At 51.2% G+C, this 18637-nt stretch overlaps 2 protein-coding genes and 2 long non-coding RNA genes across 14 annotated transcripts in view; 2 read left to right on the forward strand and 2 right to left on the reverse strand.

Moving 5' to 3' along the window:
* The window catches only part of CARS2 (cysteinyl-tRNA synthetase 2, mitochondrial), a 39044-nt gene extending 38640 nt beyond the window's left edge, over positions 1–404 (reverse strand). For both annotated transcript variants that reach the window (XM_061996701.1, XM_061996693.1), the window contains exon 1: positions 19–404. In XM_061996701.1, coding sequence (XP_061852685.1) covers positions 19–224 — 206 coding nt within the window. In that variant the 5' untranslated portion in view covers positions 225–404. The remainder of the gene's footprint in view (positions 1–18) is intronic.
* LOC133625484 (uncharacterized) lies at positions 311–2474 on the forward strand. 4 transcript variants are annotated; one of them, XR_009818783.1, is made up of 3 exons: positions 311–492; positions 1074–1858; positions 1951–2474. It is a non-coding gene; the product is annotated as an uncharacterized LOC133625484 (long non-coding RNA). The 4 variants fall into 4 exon arrangements; XR_009818782.1 differs by having other exon boundaries at positions 1074–1439; positions 1639–2474; XR_009818781.1 differs by having other exon boundaries at positions 312–492; positions 1074–1175; positions 1367–2474.
* Positions 2475–3906: 1432 nt separating this feature from the next.
* On the reverse strand, positions 3907–10683 carry LOC133625485 (uncharacterized). The gene is made up of 3 exons (XR_009818784.1): positions 10620–10683; positions 9407–9792; positions 3907–4277 (listed from the first exon to the last, which is right to left on the reverse strand). It is a non-coding gene; the product is annotated as an uncharacterized LOC133625485 (long non-coding RNA).
* Positions 10684–11083: 400 nt separating this feature from the next.
* Positions 11084–18437, forward strand: ING1 (inhibitor of growth family member 1). 7 transcript variants are annotated; one of them, XM_061996774.1, is made up of 3 exons: positions 11084–11348; positions 11591–11649; positions 16790–18437. In XM_061996774.1, exon 3 carries the CDS (start codon positions 16861–16863, stop codon positions 17491–17493), a length of 633 nt encoding a protein of 210 aa, XP_061852758.1. In that variant the 5' UTR covers positions 11084–11348; positions 11591–11649; positions 16790–16860; the 3' UTR covers positions 17494–18437. The 7 variants fall into 7 exon arrangements, with proteins under 7 accessions (XP_061852758.1, XP_061852724.1, XP_061852740.1 ...); XM_061996740.1 differs by lacking the exon at positions 11084–11348 and having other exon boundaries at positions 11577–12284; XM_061996756.1 differs by lacking the exons at positions 11084–11348; positions 11591–11649 and adding an exon at positions 14456–14528.
* Positions 18438–18637: the final 200 nt, after the last annotated feature.

Here is an 18637-nt window from a genome sequence, read left to right on the forward strand (position 1 = left end):
CCCGTCGCACAGCGCTACCAGGTCGCTACTCCTTCCGTGGCCAGCACCAACGGCTCCTTGCTCCGACTCCGACTGTTGTAAGCCACGATCCCGCTGTCCCGGCCCGGCGGCGGCACCCACTCTCGTCGCCGCGCCGCGCTGCAACGCCGCCGCACCGCCGCCTGCCCCACGCCGGGGCCGGGACCGCACCGCCGGGCCGCCGCCGCCGCTCCGCGCAGCAGCATGGCCACAGCCCCCAGCCGCGGGCGGGGAACAGTGAGCTCCGCCTCTTCGCGGGGAGGGGGCGAGGGGAGGAGAGCGGGCACAAGCTGCCGCGCCTGTCGCCGCTACACCCGCGCCGCCTGTGCCGGGAAACAGCAGGCGAGCGGAGTAGCTACAGCCGGAGCGGCAGGAAGAGGCGGGGCCTGCGGGGAAGGCCGCCTCCGCGGCCCTGGGCGCCCGTGCCGGCCCGGCCCAGCCCGGGCGGAGGGCTTTGTTGGGAGCGGCCTGGCGGTGAGTCCAGAGGGCTGGGGGGCCTGGGGCTACAGGGCTCGGGGCGGTCGGCGCCTCGCTTGAATCCAGCTGAAGGAGCGGAGAGCTAGACTCGTGCTTCTGTTGTAACCGCGACAGAGCGCGGTGTCTTCTTAACGAGGTTTACTTTTAGTGCTCTTAGGAAATTCCCGATAAGTTAACGAAACGGGCTCTGCTGCGTAAAGTCAGTTCGGTCAAACGGAGGGTGAATCTATTCCACGCAGCCTTTCAGGCCGGCGAGCAGCCAGCAGCCCACTAGCTCCTGAAAGAATAACGCGGTGTGGCGTTCCCAAGCTGGGCTTAATAAATCCAAATCTCAAAAAAAACCCACTTCTGAACCTCGCTTGCTGCCATGTGTCTGTCTAAAGCCCTACCAGACCTGGGTATTTACAAAAACGGCACGATGAGCTGCTGTGAGGTACCGGGTGAGGTACCCGGGCCTAGTTAGCCGGCTAGTTATCGAGATCTACTTCAATTTCCAATGTCAAGACAAGCAAAGGCCGTGTGTTTTCTGATGGTGCTTCTCCAGTCTCACTGTGAATTTATTTTTTGCTTTCTTTCAGAGCATGCTGAGGAAATGGAGCTGAACTGCCTGCAGTGCCTTGATCCACTTTGGAAATGATGAGCTACTTCACTAGAGTGAATGACAGCATAACGGAACAGATGTAAGGGTGCCAAAAATCTTTTTTAACTAGCATCTTGTTTCCAAAAGTAACTAAGAGCAGGTACCAAGGAAACAAGTGAGAACTGTACAAGCATATATAGTATTTTCCTGGCTACTCGCCCAGTTTCCAACCAGATGACATCCTCAGCTGAATTGCTTTGGGTTTGATTTTTTTCCCCCCTCCCTTGGTAGATTGCTCTACCCTGAATTTCTCCAGCTGCCGTGAACCCCCATCATCTCCAGTCTTTGGCAAGGAGTACTGCAGGTACCACTACCCTTTTTAGAGAGCATCCTCTTGGCACTTGTTGAAGTTGAGGCCTGTTAGCTCCAGTTGCAGCCACCTTTGCTCTCGTATGAGATAAGAGAGCGAACCATTGGTTCCAACACATGCTGTCTGCCCCGCTCCCAACTGCCTTCCTCAGTAGGAGCCTCCAAGCAGGCTGTTGAGGGCAGAGCTTTTTCAGGTCTCCCAGACCACTATGTTACTTGCCTGCTAAAGCATCTCAGCCTCTGAGAGGAAGGTAACGCTGAGGGATCGCAGCCTTTCTTAACTGGATGCTGCAGGGAAGAGGTATGCCTGCGGTGAATGACCTCACTCAAGTCCTTGTATTGTGTCTTCTGTCTGCCAGGGACAGGTTTGATAGATTTTTCTCCTCTGTAATATGATCAGTTCATCGCTTTGAGGTAATAATGGATGTCTCTACAACTTGCTTCATTTTAGAGATTATTTGGTCTAAAGCCTTAGCAGTCACTAGTGTTTCCTCTTTTCTTCATAGGCACTTTCCACAATATTTTTCATTGAACAACCTTAACTTTTTGGATCAGATGAGACAGCTGTTTTATGGGTTTGCTAATTTGAGACTAGCTAGGACAAAGCTGAAGATACCGTCCAGTAAGCTCTGTAAATGTTTGCTTTATATGTTTCTCAAGAAGCTTCGCAAGGCAATTATTTCAGTTTCCATAGTGAGCCGGGTTTGATGTCTTTGCTGGTCAACACACATCCTGCTCAGAGTTGTCATTAACTCTGTTGTCTTCTTTCTTCTGCGCGGTGCCGAACGCTTTGACAGGGACCAGATCAATCCCAAGTAACAAGGGATATTTTTTAGCCTTGATTCCAGAGTTAGCTGTCGTGGATGCAACTGCCAAAGATCAGAAGAATGTGGGCGTTTTTCCTTTCCCGGGTGGTTTCAGAAGGTGGCAGTGCCTGAGTATCCAGACAGGCTTTTTGCATTTAGTTCAGAAACCTCTACATCCTGCTAGAAAACATCTATTAAATGCCTGAAATAAATGGCTAACGTCATTCACGCTTGAGATTTGTTTTAATGCAGTAGAACAAATTCAGTGAAACCGTGGAAAGTATTGTACAAGCATTGAAGTAGCAAAATAATGTGATTTCAAATGAAAAGCAATGCTAATCCTCACGGATTAAAACCATAAGTTGTGTGGTTTAAGAATACCAGCATTCACAGAAATAATTGGTCTGTGGCTGTAAGCACACCTCTGCTTATGCTACTTCCCAACACTCCCTTCCCAACACCCTTATTCCTGGCCTGGGATGTGTGGAAGGAGATGATACTCATCTCCCAGAGAGGCAGAAGAGCATCAGAGGATTTCCTGCCTCCATCAGGAGATTGGTCCTTGCTTCCATCTGAGGTAGAATCATAGTATGGTTTGGGTTGGAAGGGACCTTGAAGATCATCTAGTCCAACCCACCCGCCACAGGAGGAGACGTCTTCCACTAGACCATGCTGCTCAAAGCCCCAGCCAGCCTGATTTTGAACACTGCCAGGGATGGGGTATCCACAACCTCTCTGGGCAGCCTGTTACAGTGCCTCACCACCCTTACAGGGAAGAACTTTTTCTTCATACCTCATCTAAATCTTCCCTCTCAGTTTGAAGACGTTATCTCCTGTCCTGTCACTACATGCCCTTGTAAAAAAAGTCCCTCTCCATCCAGGATAGAGCCAAGTGATGCCAGGCCTGAGCCTGCTCTACTCCAGTTACTTACTCCCTGCTCAATAGCTAGTAAGAGACATAGTCTGCACGGTGGTACACCTCTTAATCCAAATCCTACCAAGGTCTGTCTCTGAGCTTCAGGTAAGCTGTTGTTTCAAGGTGACACCCATGCATTTAATATTGTCAGGTCATCTCATGTTTTTCTTAGCAGCTGTTAAGGTTAAAACTTCCTTTTTTAAAATAAAACCTGAAACACTAAGGGGAAGAGCTGAACACTTTAGAATTGGTTTGTATATATTATCCATCTCTTCATCTGCACATACAAGAAGACGACAATGTTTTCCCTCTGGGCTTGAGCAAAAGGGAAGATCTGGTAGAACCACAGTTGTGTGTGCCCTCCACCAGCAGCTCTGCAACATCTCTCTGGCAAGCAGAGAGGATCTTTGGAGGTTCTGCCTCACCTGGCTCCTCTTGCAGTTTCCAGTCACAGGACTACCTTCAAAATTTGGCCCCAGAGGTAATCATAGAATCATAGAATGGTAGGGATTGGAGGGACCTTTAGAGATCATCTAGTCCAACCCCCCTGCAGAAGCAGGGTCACCTAGATCAGGTCACACAGGAACATGTCCAGGCGGGTCTTGAAGACCTCCAAGGAAGGAGACTCCACAACTCCTCTGGGCAGCCTGTGCCAGGGCTCCCTCACCCTCACAGTGAAATAGTTTTTTCTTATGTTTAAGTGGAACTTTTTGTGTTCCAGCTTCATCCCATTACCCCTTGTCCTGTTGCTAGCTACTATAGAAAAAAGGGATGTCCCAACCTCCTGACACCCACCCTTTAGATATATGTAAATATTAATAAGATCAGTGGGGAAATCCCAGGGAATATTTTGTGTTAAATAAACAAAAATTAGGCTAAAAACCCATTCTCCCTTTCTGTTTCTTATTAGCAGAGCAATGCTTTGTAAGGTTTTACAGCTTTTGGCCTTTTGCTAAAGATGTGGTCTTATTCTAAAAAATTAAACCACACTATCTTGGAACTGTTGACAGAGGAGAAAGGCTGCATTTGCTGTGTTCTCAAGAGCACGTTTCCAGTATCCATCCCCCTTCTTGTCAGATTCTAGTTCAGGAACGTGTCAAGGAAGCTGACCCTGAGAAAATAAGGGGGGAAAAAGGTTATGAAGACAAACTAGAAAGTGAAGATGAACTAAATCTGCTGCAGTGGACTGAGTCTCTTTTAGCATGCTGTAGTAGTCCATAACAATAGACACACACTGACTTCTCTTTTATAGTCCTTTTGTTTTTACAAAACCTAGATGCTTATAGGTTTGTCCTGTAATTTCTTTAAGAAATTACAAAAACACTTGACTCAGAAACACTGTGAATGTTCAAGTGGCCATTCCCCCAAATATTCACAAAAAGTATGTTTGATAGAAGTGCAGTCATCATGAGATACCCATTCTAAAAGAGTGATTCTGGGGAAATGGAATCAAACTGCCAAAGAAGTTTAATTGGTGGACAGAAATAACAGAAAAAACTTTCCTGCTCTTGTCAAAAGCTTAGTGGCCCAAACATTTTGGTTTTTGACATTGTCTACTATTGTTCTGACAACCTGCCTTCTGCCAGCTGCTGTAATTAGTACCCCCTGTTTTGCATTAGAAGTGCTTGGGTTGTGCACCACAGTTTACAGAAACAAGTCTGAGGGTTGGAATGAATTCAGTCAGGGGTCAGATTGGTGTCTTTGACAGTGGTTTCCAACTGTTGAGGTGTCTCTCTTGAACTCACTTCGGGAAGGTGGAGCCCATGGAATAATCTCTCTTTGACCTGTGTTGACTCCATGCTGAGACAATTCAAGATGGACTTCTGCCTTGGCCTTGTACTACAATGCACAGGTACTAATTCCAGTCAGAATACTTCACTCACTGTCAGTGGCAGAGCTGCTTAAGCTCACCAGTGCCCCAGCTGCAAGAAAAAGATGGCAGCAGACAGAAAACAGGTGTGAAAAGAGGCAGAGTGCAACAGTCTCCGGGCGAGCAGAGTAAGAGATGAGGAGCTGTATTCCAGGGCTGGAGCAGCACTCCTCTGAACACAGGCTGAGAGAGATGAGGCTGTTCAGCCTGAAGGACAGAATGCTCCAGGGACACCTTAGAGCAGCCTTCCAGTACATAAAGGGGCCTATAGGAAAGATGGAGAGGGACTTTTTACAGTGGCATGTAGCGACAGGACAAAGGGTAATGGCTTCAAACTGAAAGAGGAGATATTTAGATGAGATATAAAGAGCAAATTCTCTGTGAGGGTGATAAGGCACTGGAACAGGTTGCTCAGAGAAGCTGTGGGTGCCCCATCCCTGGAAGTGTTCAAGGCCAGGCTGAATGGGGCTTTGAGCATCTCGGTCTAGGGGAAGGTGTCTCTGCCCATGGCATGGGGTTGGAACTAGGTGATCTTCAAGGTCCTGTGGTGGTTTAACCACCTAAGCTGTGCTATCACTCTCCCTCTTAAACTGGACAAGGGAGAAAGTAATAACAAAAGGCTCGCGAGTCAAGATAAGGACAGGCAGATCACTTAGCATTTACTTGGGCAAAACAGACTGGACTTGGGGTGAACTGGTTTGATTAACAATCAATCAAAACAGAGTAGGGAAGTGAGAAATAAAAAACCTGAACCTTAAAACACTTCCCCCCACACTCCTCCCTTCCTCTTGGATGGGGAAGCAGCACAGAAGAATGGGGAATGGGGATCATGGTCAGTTCATTATAGATGGTCATTGCTGCCACTTCCTGAGGAGGAGGACTCCTCACACTTTAAACTGCTACAATGTGGGGTCTCTCCCATGGGAGACAGTTCTCCAGGAACTGCTCAATCCAGCGTGGGTCCTTCCCCCAGGCTACAGTTCTTCACGAACTGGCCCAACATGGGTCTCATCCATGGGGGAAACAGTCCTTCAGGAATGAACTGCTGCAGCATGGGGTCCCCCACATGGTCACAAGTCCTGCCAGCAAACCTGGTCCATCATGAGCTCTTCTCTCCTCAGGTTCCCAGGTCCTACCAGCAATTTGCTCCTGTGTGAGCTTCCCACAGGGTCACAGCCTCTCTTGGGCATCTATTCCTGCTCTGGTGTGGGCTCCTTCACAGGCTGCAAGTGGATCTCTGCTCTTCTATGGCCTCTGTGGGCTGCAGGGGGACAGCTGCCTCACAAGGGGCTGCACCACTTCCCCTCCTTCTCCACTTACCTTGGTTTCTGTGAAGATGTTCTCACATTCTCCTTCCCTTCTGCCGCAGTTTAGCCACTGTGCAGCAACTTCTTCCCCTTCTCCAATATGTTAATCACAGAGGTGGTAACTACATCACTAATTGGCTCAGCCTTGGTCAGCAACGGGTCCAGCCTAGAGCCAACTGGCACTGGCCTTGTCAGCTACAGGGGAAGCTTCCAGCAGGGTTTTAAAGAAGCCACTTCTGTAGCCCCCCACTACCAAACCCTGTTCCGACAAGCCTGCTACAGGTCCCACACAATGCAAACCATTGTGTGATTCTACGAAGACGCGAAAATTAGAATTAGAGGCCTCTGTTAGGTGTTTGTAAAGTTCTTCTGCTTTTACTGGGAAGCAGAAAAAGGACCAACTCTGCCAGATGTATTTTCCAGATTTTAGGTACCTTTAATCCCACATCATTTGCTGACATGAACAGGTTTTTCTGGCCCAAATATCTGTAAATGGTGTAGGCTGTCCACTGCACAGACAATGCATATTGCATGAAGGTGTGAACTGTGACATGTCTGCTGGTCTTCACATTTGTAAACCTCAGCTCTGCTCATCATGCACTCAAAATCTTTTGCAGTTTTCATAGAACCATAGGATGGTAGGGGTTGGAAGGGACACCTTTAGAGATCATCTGGTCCAACTCCCCTGCCAAAACAGGTTCACCTAGATCAGGTCACACAGGAACGCGTCCACGTGGGTTTTGTTTGAAAACCTTCGACCATAAGCAATATGAATGGACTTGTAAAATGGCTGTGAAATGTAGCTGTAGTGATCACATAGTATTTCATATAGCGAGAAAGGAGGCAGCCAGAACTCCTTCTACCTGTTATCCTCATGTAGTCAGTGTCTAAATTTGTGAGACATGTTTGGAGGTTTGGGATTTTCTGTTCATCGTAGTAAGAATTCTGAACTTTATGCTGATGAGCTGGAATAATCATAATGACTGGAATAACTATAATTACTAGAATATTTGTTACACAAGGTGTATATTATATAATACTATATATACATAATACATAAGTTCCACAGCAGTTGTGCGAGTTGTTGATCTGGTTATAGGGTCCCTTGATTCCCATTGCTGTGAGTTTAGATCTTCAGTAAGGTAAGAGCTTCAAGAAACTTTTTAAAACCCCAGAGATTTGCATTTCTAAGCAGGAAAGATTTTCTGTAATCAGAACAAAGGGGCTTGGAAGCAGAGGAAGAGTTAGATGCTTTATCTTCCCATGAAGTATAGAAAATAGGAGGAAAAATTAAGCCCACAAATCTCTTGATTCTTTGATGCGTGACAATCATTCCCTATGCTTCTGCTTGCCAATGACCAAAAGGGTAAGAAATGAGCCCCTAATATCAAAAAAGAACTGAAACTCCATTCAAGTTCTCCCATCTCTCACCTACTGCAGTTCAGAGGTGAGAGGACAAAACAAAAAGAGAGCAGAGGAGGAAAAAGCAGAGATAGGCAATAGGTACCAGCTCCACATATTCCAAAAGTTTCTAACCTGGCAATGTACACACATTATCTGATGTCCACTCCCCACCCCCCACTCACCTCAGCTTCCCAAAATGATGGCTGACCTGGTTCTGAGCCTAGAGGGAGGTGTTAAGTATTTCTGGGTACAGGTATATTTGATTACAGCACTACACAAAGCACTGAGAATCATCTTTGGTAACTGTGAAAGAAAACTTTCAAAGCATATACCAAACACATTCTCAGGTGAGCTCAGTCCCTTTTCACAGGATTCACACAAAGGCCAATGATGGGGTTTTTTCTGTCAGTCTTCCAGCAACATACGAGAGGCTAATAAAGAAAAAGGCAGATGATAGCAAACTCTCTATCCCCAGTCTTTCTAAACGTATTGTCCTGGTTTCATCTGGGATGGAGTTCTTTTTCTCCCTGGTAGCTGGTACAGGGCTGTCTTTTAGATTTACAGTGAGAAAAGTGTTGGTAGCACATTGATGGTTTAGTCACTGCTAATTAGTGCTTATCCCAAATCAAGGACTTTGCAGCTTCTCATGCTCTGCCAGCAAGCAGGAGTGCAAGAAGCCTTGAGGAAGCATGGCCAGGACAGCTGACCCAAACTAGCCAAAGGGCTGTTCCACACCACAGAGCAACATGCCCAGTATATAAACTGGAGGAACTGGCTGGGAGGGGTAGCTTGCCACTGCTCAGCAGATGCTGAGCAACTGCATTGTGCAGCACTTGTCTCTTCTTGGGTTTTGTTTCTCTCTTTATTATATTATTATCATTATTAATATATTTTATTTCATGTTAGTTAGTAAACTCTTCTATCTCTACCCACAAGTTATACTTTCTTTTTCCTCCAATTCCCTCCACATCACACTGAGAGGGGGAAGGACTGAGCAAACAGCTGTGTGGTGCTTAGTTGCTGGCTGGGTTTAAACCACAACAGCTATCAATACTTTTGAGCAAATCACTGAAACCTACCAGGCCACAACTACACTTAAAAGTTGTACTTTAGTGTGTGTGTGTGCGTGTGTAAGGAGAAAGGTGTGTGTTTAGTGAATTAGCAAGTACTCTTACAAACTGATTTCTTGATTTGTATGTGTAATTACTACTGTTTGTCTAGAGTGGCGGTTAACTTTTTCACAAGAATGACTCTTTTGGGGACTCATCTGAATTCTTTTCAGCTGTCTTGCCTCTACTGAGTCATAATTATTGGCCTGGGTTCCTATACTAGCCAGGGGACTGTTAACTACCTTTAATTGCTGACTGTGGCTCAGCTTCTTCAAGGCAAGGCTGAAACAGGCTTTAACTACAAAGGCAGTACCAGTAATTTAGAATAGGTGTTCCCAGGCCAGCACTGCCATTAAACAACTCTCTCCAGATGCCACAATAAGCCAGAGCACACAGATCCAGAAACACTGGCTTGGAGCACTGCCTAGATGCCGTACTACTCATCGTACATTACAAGCACAAGATCTCAGATTTTCGAGCTTTTTGTCAGCAAATACAGCAACTCACAGAAACAGAAAATGAGAAGGGGAAAAAATAACGGAGAACTTACAGGTATCTTCAGAAAACAAGCACCTGCCCTCTGAAACCTGACGGAAGCAAGCAATGGGACAGGGTCCGTTCAAAATAGTCTTGTGCTACGGTATTGTCTCCACTCCTGAGAAGTGTTTTGGTGTGTCTCTCACTGAAGGGATCAGTCGGTAAGTAACTGCCTGTGCTTCACCTGCAAACCCCAACCTGGGCATTCAGACACCAAGTCGCTGACAGCAGAAAAATGGGGTGAAGATGCCAAGGTCCTTCACCGGGCTGTTGCTCCCTCTGTTCCCAACAAGCAGCAGTAGAACATCAGTGCCTCAATAAACGACTGCACCAGCAAGCCTAAGCGTTTAGAAATGACGAGTCAGTCTCCTCCAAATTAGGGATTCGTCAGTTACGTTTCTTTAAAAAAAAAAAAAAAACAGACACAAGAAAGCGAGCGTTGTTTTGCTTCGCTGGAGCCGGTTTTCCAGGGCCGCCTTCCCAGCCCCTCGCTACCCGAAACTGCCGATCCCGGCGAGACCGGCTGCCTGCGGGCTCTGGAGGCTTCCCGAGAGGAAAAGTCAGGTAAAAGCGAGCACAACTCCCTAACGAGAGAGTAGGTAAAACCTCCGGCCAGCCGGAGCGGAGCCCGCCCTGCGTGGCCCCGTGGGCGGTGCTTGGCCGCCGCCGCCACCGCCGCCGCCTTCCCTCGGCGCCCGCCCCGCCTCCCGCCGCCGGGGCAGAGCGCGGCCGCCCCGGGGCAGCCCCGCTGCCTGAAGGGGACACGGGGCGGGCCATCGCTGGGGAAACTTCCCCTGCCCCGCCGAGAGTGCCTGTTGCCGCTCCGACAGGGAGCGGGGCGGAGCGGGGGGGAAAGACGGATCTGGCAACCCCGGGTGCTGGGGAGCAGAGAGGTGGTCGTGCCCTCACGCCTGGCGCGTTAATGGTCCGCGGCGGGGGCAGCTGCTGGAAACGCAGGCAGGCCGCCTCCGGCGAGACCCTGCCGCGGGAGGGGTGACCGACACGGGGCCCTTGCTCACCACCCCCAGGACACCTCGGCGGAGAGAACTCGAGAGGCACGGGCCTGTACCCAGCCCCCTTCCTCCTCACCGGAGGCGCTCAGAGCCCTCTCCGCCGGGAGCCCAGGGGGAGCGGGAGCAACTCCAACAAAGCAGCCTCAAGAATCTCCCGGGGCGCTCCCCTCCGCACCGACAAGCCCGGCTCAGCCTTCCCCCGCCGCCGCATACCCCGCGGGCCGCCGGGAAACGTAGTCGAATCCCCCCCCGTTCCGGGCGGCTCCATTTTCTCCCCGCGCTGCAGGGAGCGCGCATGCGCGTCCCCGCCCCCTGAGCTCCAGTCCCGCCCCCCGCGCCGCGGCCGGTATCCCGGGGTATCGTTATCACCGCGGCGCGCTCGCTCTCTCTCGCTCGCCTGGCGGGGATTGGCCGAGGCTGGCGTGGGGCGGGACATAGCGGAGGAGGCGATTGGCTGTGGCTGGTGTCAGCCGGCGCGGGGATGATTGATGCGGTTGCCTGGGGAGGAGGCAGGTAACGCTTCTGTTCGGCGTCCGGCGCCGCGCCGGGCACAGCCCTGCCCCCTAAGCGAGGTGGCGTCGCTTGGTTCTCAGTGCCCCTCTCTCCTCGGCCCTCCTAGAAAAGCCCTCGGAGCTACTGCTTTCTGGGCCTCCGCCACTAGCTGGGAGGGCGAGAGACTCCTCCAAAGTCTGTGCCCTACCGCAGAAGCATCCAACTTCCCCGGCTCCGGCAGCCCGCGGGCCCCGCGCCGCACACTCTCCCCAGAGAGTCCCTTCGGGTTCTCCAAACTTCACCGGAGCCTGCTCCTTACTCTTCCCCGACCCCCTTAGTCCCCCGTCGCCCGGCTGCTCTGGCTTCCTCCCCACGCCTACGCCGGCACCGAGCCGCCCACCGTCCCTCCCCTCGTTACGACCGCATCCCTGCCGCCTTCCCTCCCCAAACGTGAGTAAGGGGAGGAGGGACGATGAATATGCAGAGAAGCGCTCGCCCCGCCGCGGTTCCGGGAGGGGGAGGGGGAGAGTGTGTGTGCGCGGTGCGTGTGCCCCTCTGTGTGTGTGTGTGTGTGTGTGTGTGTGTGTGTGTGTATACAGCGCTGGGAGGGGTGCGCATGCGCCGTGCGTGGCGGGGCTGAATGTTTCCCAAGTGTTTGAAACTGGTATTTGGGTTTTCCACGTTGGATCTAGTGCGGCGTATGGAAGCGAGGAGGCTGCGTTAATATCACCGGGGAGCAGCGGCGGCGGCGGTGAGGAGAGCGGGGAAGGGGGGAGCGGAGAAGAAGCGGAGCAGAGCGGCGCTGGCGCATGCAGAGGGGCTGCTGCTGCTTCTGACAGACACTTTGCAGAGCACATTTTGTTTCCAGATTGTTTCGGAGGAGCCGGTTTTCAGCCCCACTCCTTTCTCCTCCTCCTTCTCCCCCCTCACACACACACACACAAATCCCTCTGATTGTTCCTACCACCTCCTTCGTGAATTACCCACAACGACAGCCATTCAATCAGCTGCTGCTGGCTGTAGGGGACTAGCGGAGGGTGTGTGTGTGTCTCTCTCTCTCCCTGTGTTTCACACAAGAGGAGTCAGATGTAGCTTCTCTCGTTTTTTGGGGGGAGCTACAGAGAGAAGGTGGGCAGGGAGTGAGCCGTTCATCGGGGTTACCGTGTTCGGAGGGAGCAGCACTTGCTCTCGCACAGACAGGGGAGAGAGAGGTGCGGGGAAGGATTTTTTTTTTCCTTTGCCGGATGAAAATGTTGAGTCCTGCAAACGGAGACCAGCTTCACCTAGTGAACTATGTGGAGGATTATCTGGACTCCATCGAGTCTATGCCCTTCGATCTGCAGAGAAATGTCTCCTTGATGAGGGAAATTGACGCCAAATATCAAGGTAAGTGCTTCTGTATATGCGTGTGTGTGTGTGTCCCCGTGTGTGTGGTGTGGGGCTCGGGGTGTGGAGGGGGGAAGGGTGTCTTTCTTTTCTTCAGAGCTGAGCCTCGGCTCCGTTTGTCCCTCTGCACCCCACACGGATGGTAGTTTTATTTCGTGGAGGTGAAAGGAGGGAGAAAGCCAGGAGGAGAGAGATCCGAGGAGAGGGAGAGAGAGGGGGCTGATCTGCAGCGTTAGCTCTTGTCATGGGGCGGAACAAAAGGTCTCCAGCTTCTCTTATTAAGCAAGGACTCTGCTTTTCTGTGTAAATTGCTGGCCAAGAAGGCGGGGGCAGGGAAGTGGGGTGTGCAGTGCACAAAGAGGGGCCGTCCCCGGCCGTGGGGCTGAGGTGGAAGCGTTTCGGGGTACGGAAGAAAGTGCTGGGTGGACAGAGAGGGAGAGATTACAGCACAACATTTAGGAATGTACAGTATTCATTATGGCTGTAGTAGGGGAGAGAGAGAGAGGCAGCTAGTGAGGAGGGAGGGAGGGAAGGAGGAAGGGAGGAGAGGGGGGTTAGGAGAGAGTGGGGGGCAGGGTGTGCTTTCTTCACTCCCTTCTCAGGGGTTTCGTTTCACCGCGTAAAAGAGCCCAGCTCCGTGGGGCAGGGAGGAACAGGACTGCCTTGTGCGGTGTGGGGTAGATATGGGGTAGATGTGGTCGGGCGTACGGATGTGCTGTAGGCTGAAGTGCCCCCTCCCCTCTTGCCTGCCTCCCCCCTTCCCGTGCTGCCGGCGCTCGGGGCACACTGTCCCTGGGCCCCACGGGCAGAGGGAAGGGGAGGCCAGGAGCTCGGGGCAGCTTTGTCACTTGCTTGCTGGTGTCCGCTCGGGAAGGAGAGGGGGAGGGGGGCGGGGAGGGCGGCTTTATTCGGTGCCGCCGGCGGCCGTGACAGCCGGGGTGCCGGGCAGGGAGGGACCCCCTCTCCCCCGGCGCACCGCGCTTCCCGTCCATGTGGCCTTAGGGGCGGTGGGCAGCGAGCCCCGCGGTTCCCATAGGTACTGTTAGGGCGGCCCGCCGGGGAGCCCGGCTGGCTCCCAGGGGAAGGGGTCGTGGGGGAACTTCCTCGGGAGGCCGCGGGCGGCAGGCGGAGCCGGGGGGGCGAAGGGAGGGCATGGCGAGCAGAGCGCTTCCCGCGCGCCCCGGGCACACAGTAACCCAACCGGCGAGCGCCTCCGCGCTTTGCTGGGGACTCGGCGCCGTTGCGGCTTTTATCAATGCCCCTCGTTAGCATACCGCGGCTCTCCCCGCCCCGCGAGGGAGCCGATTGGGGAACACCTCCCGCGGACCGCCTCCCTTACGCCGGTTGGCCGTCGTCCCGGGCTGTCCCGCCTTGCGTCCCGCCTCCCCGTGACGTTTCGAGAAGGAACTTTTCTGTGGGGTCGATTTGAATATCTCGGCCTGCGCCGGCCCGCGGGCGCTGATTGGCCGGGGCGGCGGCAGCGGGCAGACCAGCCTTGGGCGGCCCTGGCTGTGAGTGACGCGTCCCGGGGCGGAGCGCGCCGGCGTCCCCGCCCCGCCTCGCTCCTCAGCGGCGCGCTGCCGCCGGAGGGGGCGGGCACCGGCCTGGCTCCGCCCGTTGCCATTGCCTCTGCGGATGTGCGTTGTTTTGGGCTTGTTTTTAGGTTTTTAAAGAGTATTTTTTTTTTCACTCTTCTGGTTCTTTCTGGTTTCGATGTTGAACGCCGGGACAGCGGGGGCGGACTTTCCCCGCCGGCGGCTCTCATAGGCGCGGGGGCGGGCCAGTGGCCGCTGCATCCCCCTCCTCCGCTTCCCCCGGCTCTTCTGTTACGATGCAAACCGGGCAAGCGGGGGGGGGGGGGCGGAGACACGTACGCGCAGTGCCGCCGGGTCTCTGCCGGAGAACAATAGCTGCTCCGTCACTTCCGGGGCGTTTCCACCGCGCCGGTTGCTAGGAGAAGCCGCCCCCCCCGCGCCGGTTCGGCGGGGCCGCCCGCCCTTGGCAGCCTCAGGCCCCGCCGCGCTGTAATCGCGACGCCTGGCGTTGCCCCGCACCTCCTCTTCCTCCTCCCCGGCCCGCGGAGCACGCGTGGTGCCGGGCCCGGGGCGGGGCGAGCGCGGGTCCTGCTCCCGTTCGCAGCTCCGCGGTGGGGCTTAGGGGCGGCTGGAGGGGGGGTGGGGCGGAGGCCAGGCCCGCCCCAGGCCGGGGCAGCCGCGCTCGCCCGTGTCATAGAGTCACACACCGGTAAGGGTTAGAGGCAACCTTTATAGATCATCCAGTCCAGCCCCCTGCAGAAGCAGGTTCACCTTGATCAGGTCACACGGGAACGCGTCCAGGCGGGTTTGTAAACCTCCAGAGCAGGAGACTCCACACTCTCCCTGGGCAGCCTGTGCCAGGGCTCCCTCAGCCTCCCAGCGAAAGAAGTTTTCCGTTACGCCCTGCGCGCCGTCGGCCCGGCCGGCGGAGAGTGGGAGACCGCCGCAGGTATTGCGCAGCTGGCCGGGAGGCGGCGGCGGCGGAGCGCGGGTGGCCCTCCCGGGGCTGCGGTGCAGGAGGGGGCTCCCGGGGTGCGCAGCCCTGGCCGGCGGTGCCCCAGCCCCCGTGAGAGCTGTGGAACTGCTCTGGTTACAGAGAGTGGCTTTTTGCATCCCCGAAGCCAAGCAGCCCTTTGCTGTTGGCGCGCCGTGGTGAGAAGGCTCGTCTCGCAACGGTGTCGCACATGCACAACGAACGTGCCGGTGCCCCGGGACGCACCCGGTAGGGCTCAAGAGCCGCACAGGCAGGTGTTTCGTCTGCCGAAGACAGCTCTTTCAGCAGGTGGTGTGGTGCTGTGCTGTTAATCTGCATCCAGTACTGGAGTTGGAGTTTTCCTAATACCGAATGTAGCTCGTTAATTATTTTGTGGTATCGAGAGAGAACGTTCTTCATGAGGGACTTGAAGGGCAGATGTGTCAAGAGGATGGGATGACTGTTTGCTGCAGTGTCCGGTGACAGGACAAGGGGGAATGGACATGAACTAAAACACAAAAATGTTCCACGTAAACACAAGGAAAAACTTCTTTCCTGTGCAGGTGATCAGATAGGTTGTACTGCAGTACCAGCTTCCAGGTCGTGCTTAACTGATATGGGAAGCATAGGCTGCAGCTCTGAAAAATCAAGTAGAACTTGCATAAACTTCTCATGTCTTCATGGGAAATTAGGAATGTGTGTGTGTGTGTGTACAAAAAAATCTACCCAAGCAAGACAAAACTTAAACTGCAGGGTAACTATTAGTTGTAGATGTATCACATTCTCTATTGAAAAAAAAGCACACATCTAGAAAAGTTTTGGCAGTGCTGTTTGCACAGATAAGAGGCTCTGGTTTCTGTCAGGTGAATTGAGGTTAGATTTTCTGTCTCGGTATATTTAGCTTCTCCGTGGCAGAATGTTCTAACCTGTGAGAGAGGGAAAAGTCAGAGAAGAAAAATATTCTGCGTGTCTTTGAGGACTTACATGGAAATGCCGAGCGTACTGGGTGTTTGAGCTGATTTTTGAGTACTGTAGTGAAACTCAAAAACATCTGCTTTAAAAGAGGTTTCCAGAACCATTCTTGAAACTTTAAGCACTCTTGTGGGCTTTTCTTTCTTAGAAACTGTTGGAACAATCCTTGAGGTTTGGTTCAGGATCTGACATACTTTCAAGGTTATCGTTTCAAATCAGAAGCCCTATCTGCCCTAGTTGTTGCACGTCATCTTTAATGTTTTCTCCTACCTTTCTTGTTACTTCTCTGCGGTAAATATTTAATGAAGATTACATTTATGTGGTTTTAAAAAGCAAGCAACAGGTATTTTACACACAGTATAGGGGGAAAAAAATCATCCAGCCATCTTGGATATTGTAATCCTAATTCTGTGGTTCTAGGGATGGAGGCGGACTCACATTTTCAGCAAAAAATAACTCAGCAGTATGGGATGAAACTTGCAATAGCTTAGAGTCTATCCCAGTCTGTTTGGAGTTTGTCTGCAACAGCTGTCAAGTGATTATAAGTAACTCAGCTTCTGATTTGTGCACTGCTTTGTGCTTTCTTTCTGTCCTAGTCTCAGTCGTTCACTGAAAATGTTGTTATACAGAAGATGTCCAGGAAAACAATCTACTCATTTCCCTTCTAATTTACAGTTATTCTTTCAAAACTTTTGAATGGGGGAGTGGGGGAGTTTATTTTTTTCGCTAGTTCCTTTTAATCACTGAGAAGTTTAAAGGGAAGAATCATCAACCAACTGATATGCAGTCACTGGGTTTTTTTCCCCCCTAAATCAACACATGCATTCTGTTCCTGCGGGAGCGACTGGAACAGAGGTTATCCACTGGAGCCATGAGCCCCTTGTCAGATACCAGCCTCAGGGAACCTGTCTTTGATCAGCATTCCAAAAAAGGTGTTGCTGCGTGGAAGGAATGAAATGGGGAAGGCTTTGTTTCACCCTTCTCTCTTGTGGAAAATCTTTATCGTTTTTCTTTCTTCCTTGCAGAGATTCTGAAAGACCTGGACGATTACTATGAAAAATTTAAACGAGAGACAGATGCCGTGCAGAAGCGGAGGATGTTGCACTGCATCCAGAGAGCCTTGATTCGGAGCCAGGAGCTAGGGGACGAGAAGATCCAAATCGTCAGTCAGATGGTGGAGCTGGTTGAGAACAGAACCAGGCAGGTGGACAGCCACGTGGAGCTGTTTGAGACCTGCCAAGAGACTAACGATACCACTGGCAACAGTGGAAAGGCCAGCCAGGACAAGTCAAAGAACGAGACAATCACGCAGGCTGAAAAGCCCAACAACAAGCGGTCGAGGCGGCAAAGGAATAATGAGAACCGAGAGAACGCCTCCAATAATCACGACCACGATGACATCACCTCAGGAACTCCAAAGGAGAAGAAAGCAAAAACATCCAAGAAGAAGAAGCGATCCAAGGCTAAAGCTGAGAGGGAAGCCTCTCCCCCAGACCTCCCTATTGACCCTAACGAGCCAACGTACTGCTTGTGCAACCAGGTCTCCTATGGAGAAATGATCGGATGCGATAACGACGAGTGCCCCATTGAGTGGTTTCACTTTTCCTGCGTGGGACTCAATCATAAACCAAAGGGCAAATGGTACTGCCCCAAATGTAGAGGAGAGAACGAGAAAACTATGGACAAGGCATTGGAGAAGTCTAAAAAAGAAAGGGCCTACAACAGGTAGTTGGTAGACTTTTCACAGCAGAGCAAACTAAAACCACCAAACCAGTGTATTTATTGTCAGCATCACCTTTGTTGAGGTGAAAGGATTGTAAAATGTATATTTTTAAAGGAGGTTTAAAACTGAACCATTCCTGTTATAGGGACGGCAATAAGCAATTTTGGTTTTCATTTGGTAAACTGTAACAAGAGTGTGGTCTGTGGACCAATGTATTCCAAAAGTAAAGTTACAAGAGTTTAAGCAACTGAAGAATTCGAGTGGGTCTTAAAAGATAAATTAATGCCTTTTTTTTGTTGGTTTATTATTTTTTTTCCTTCTTTTCTCAGTGCTGATCGCACTCTACCCATTAAAATTTTGATGACAAATATCTCTGAAATGTAATTTCGTTTTCTTTGGAGCAAAGTTGAGCATAGTTTAGCCATCTGGTTGTATCTGAATAAAGCTGCAATACATTACAAATAGAATGTCTTTTGGTGATGAGCAGTGAGAGGGCAAACAAAAAGGAGGGTACAATTTGGTTCCTGCTACGAAGTGTCGGTATGACAGCTCCACAGCAAATGTTTAAATAGGCTGAGAGGATTATTTTTAAAAAGAAAAGAAAAGTTGATGGTTAAATTTTACACCACAGATATTTTATATGCTGGCCAAGTACCACAAGGGCCATTTTAAAATGATTGAATATGTTTTATATTTAACCAGGAAGCGGTTTAGTAACAAGACTTAACATAAATGAAGCTTTATACCGTCACGGATAGTAGCGTAGCGATCCTTAATTTGTTTAAGTTGTATAAATGTACATTTTTAAGTGGAGTTGCACTTACTGTATTATACTTGGAAATGCAGCCAAATGCCATTGTGTAACCAATGTGCATTTCCTGCTGTATGTATGAAGATTGTACAGCTGTGATATCAAGAAATAAATGAAACAACTTTGACAGTTTGCTTCTTTAGCAATCCTGCTTAATGATCATTCATGCAGCTTAAAAAAAAGACACACATAAAATTCGCCTTTACCCTCAGCAGCTCCAGCAGGCTGCTGCTGGGAAGCCTGAAACTGTTGCAGTGGTAACCAAATTACAGTTCTGATAATATATCTTTGTAGACCGTAAGGCCGGCAAGGTCATAAGGGAGCCAAAATAGCATTTAA

Source organism: Colius striatus, chromosome 1 (genome assembly GCF_028858725.1).
Source record: "Colius striatus isolate bColStr4 chromosome 1, bColStr4.1.hap1, whole genome shotgun sequence".
Taxonomy (NCBI): domain Eukaryota; kingdom Metazoa; phylum Chordata; class Aves; order Coliiformes; family Coliidae; genus Colius; species Colius striatus.

Coding starts and splice junctions, on each gene's coding strand:
- ING1 (XM_061996740.1), top strand. CDS start 12,143: ATGAAAATGTTGAGTCCTGCAAACGGAGACCAGCTTCACCTAGTGAAC. Junction 12,285..16,789: donor AATTGACGCCAAATATCAAG/GTAAGTGCTTCT, acceptor TCTTCCTTGCAG/AGATTCTGAAAGACCTGGAC.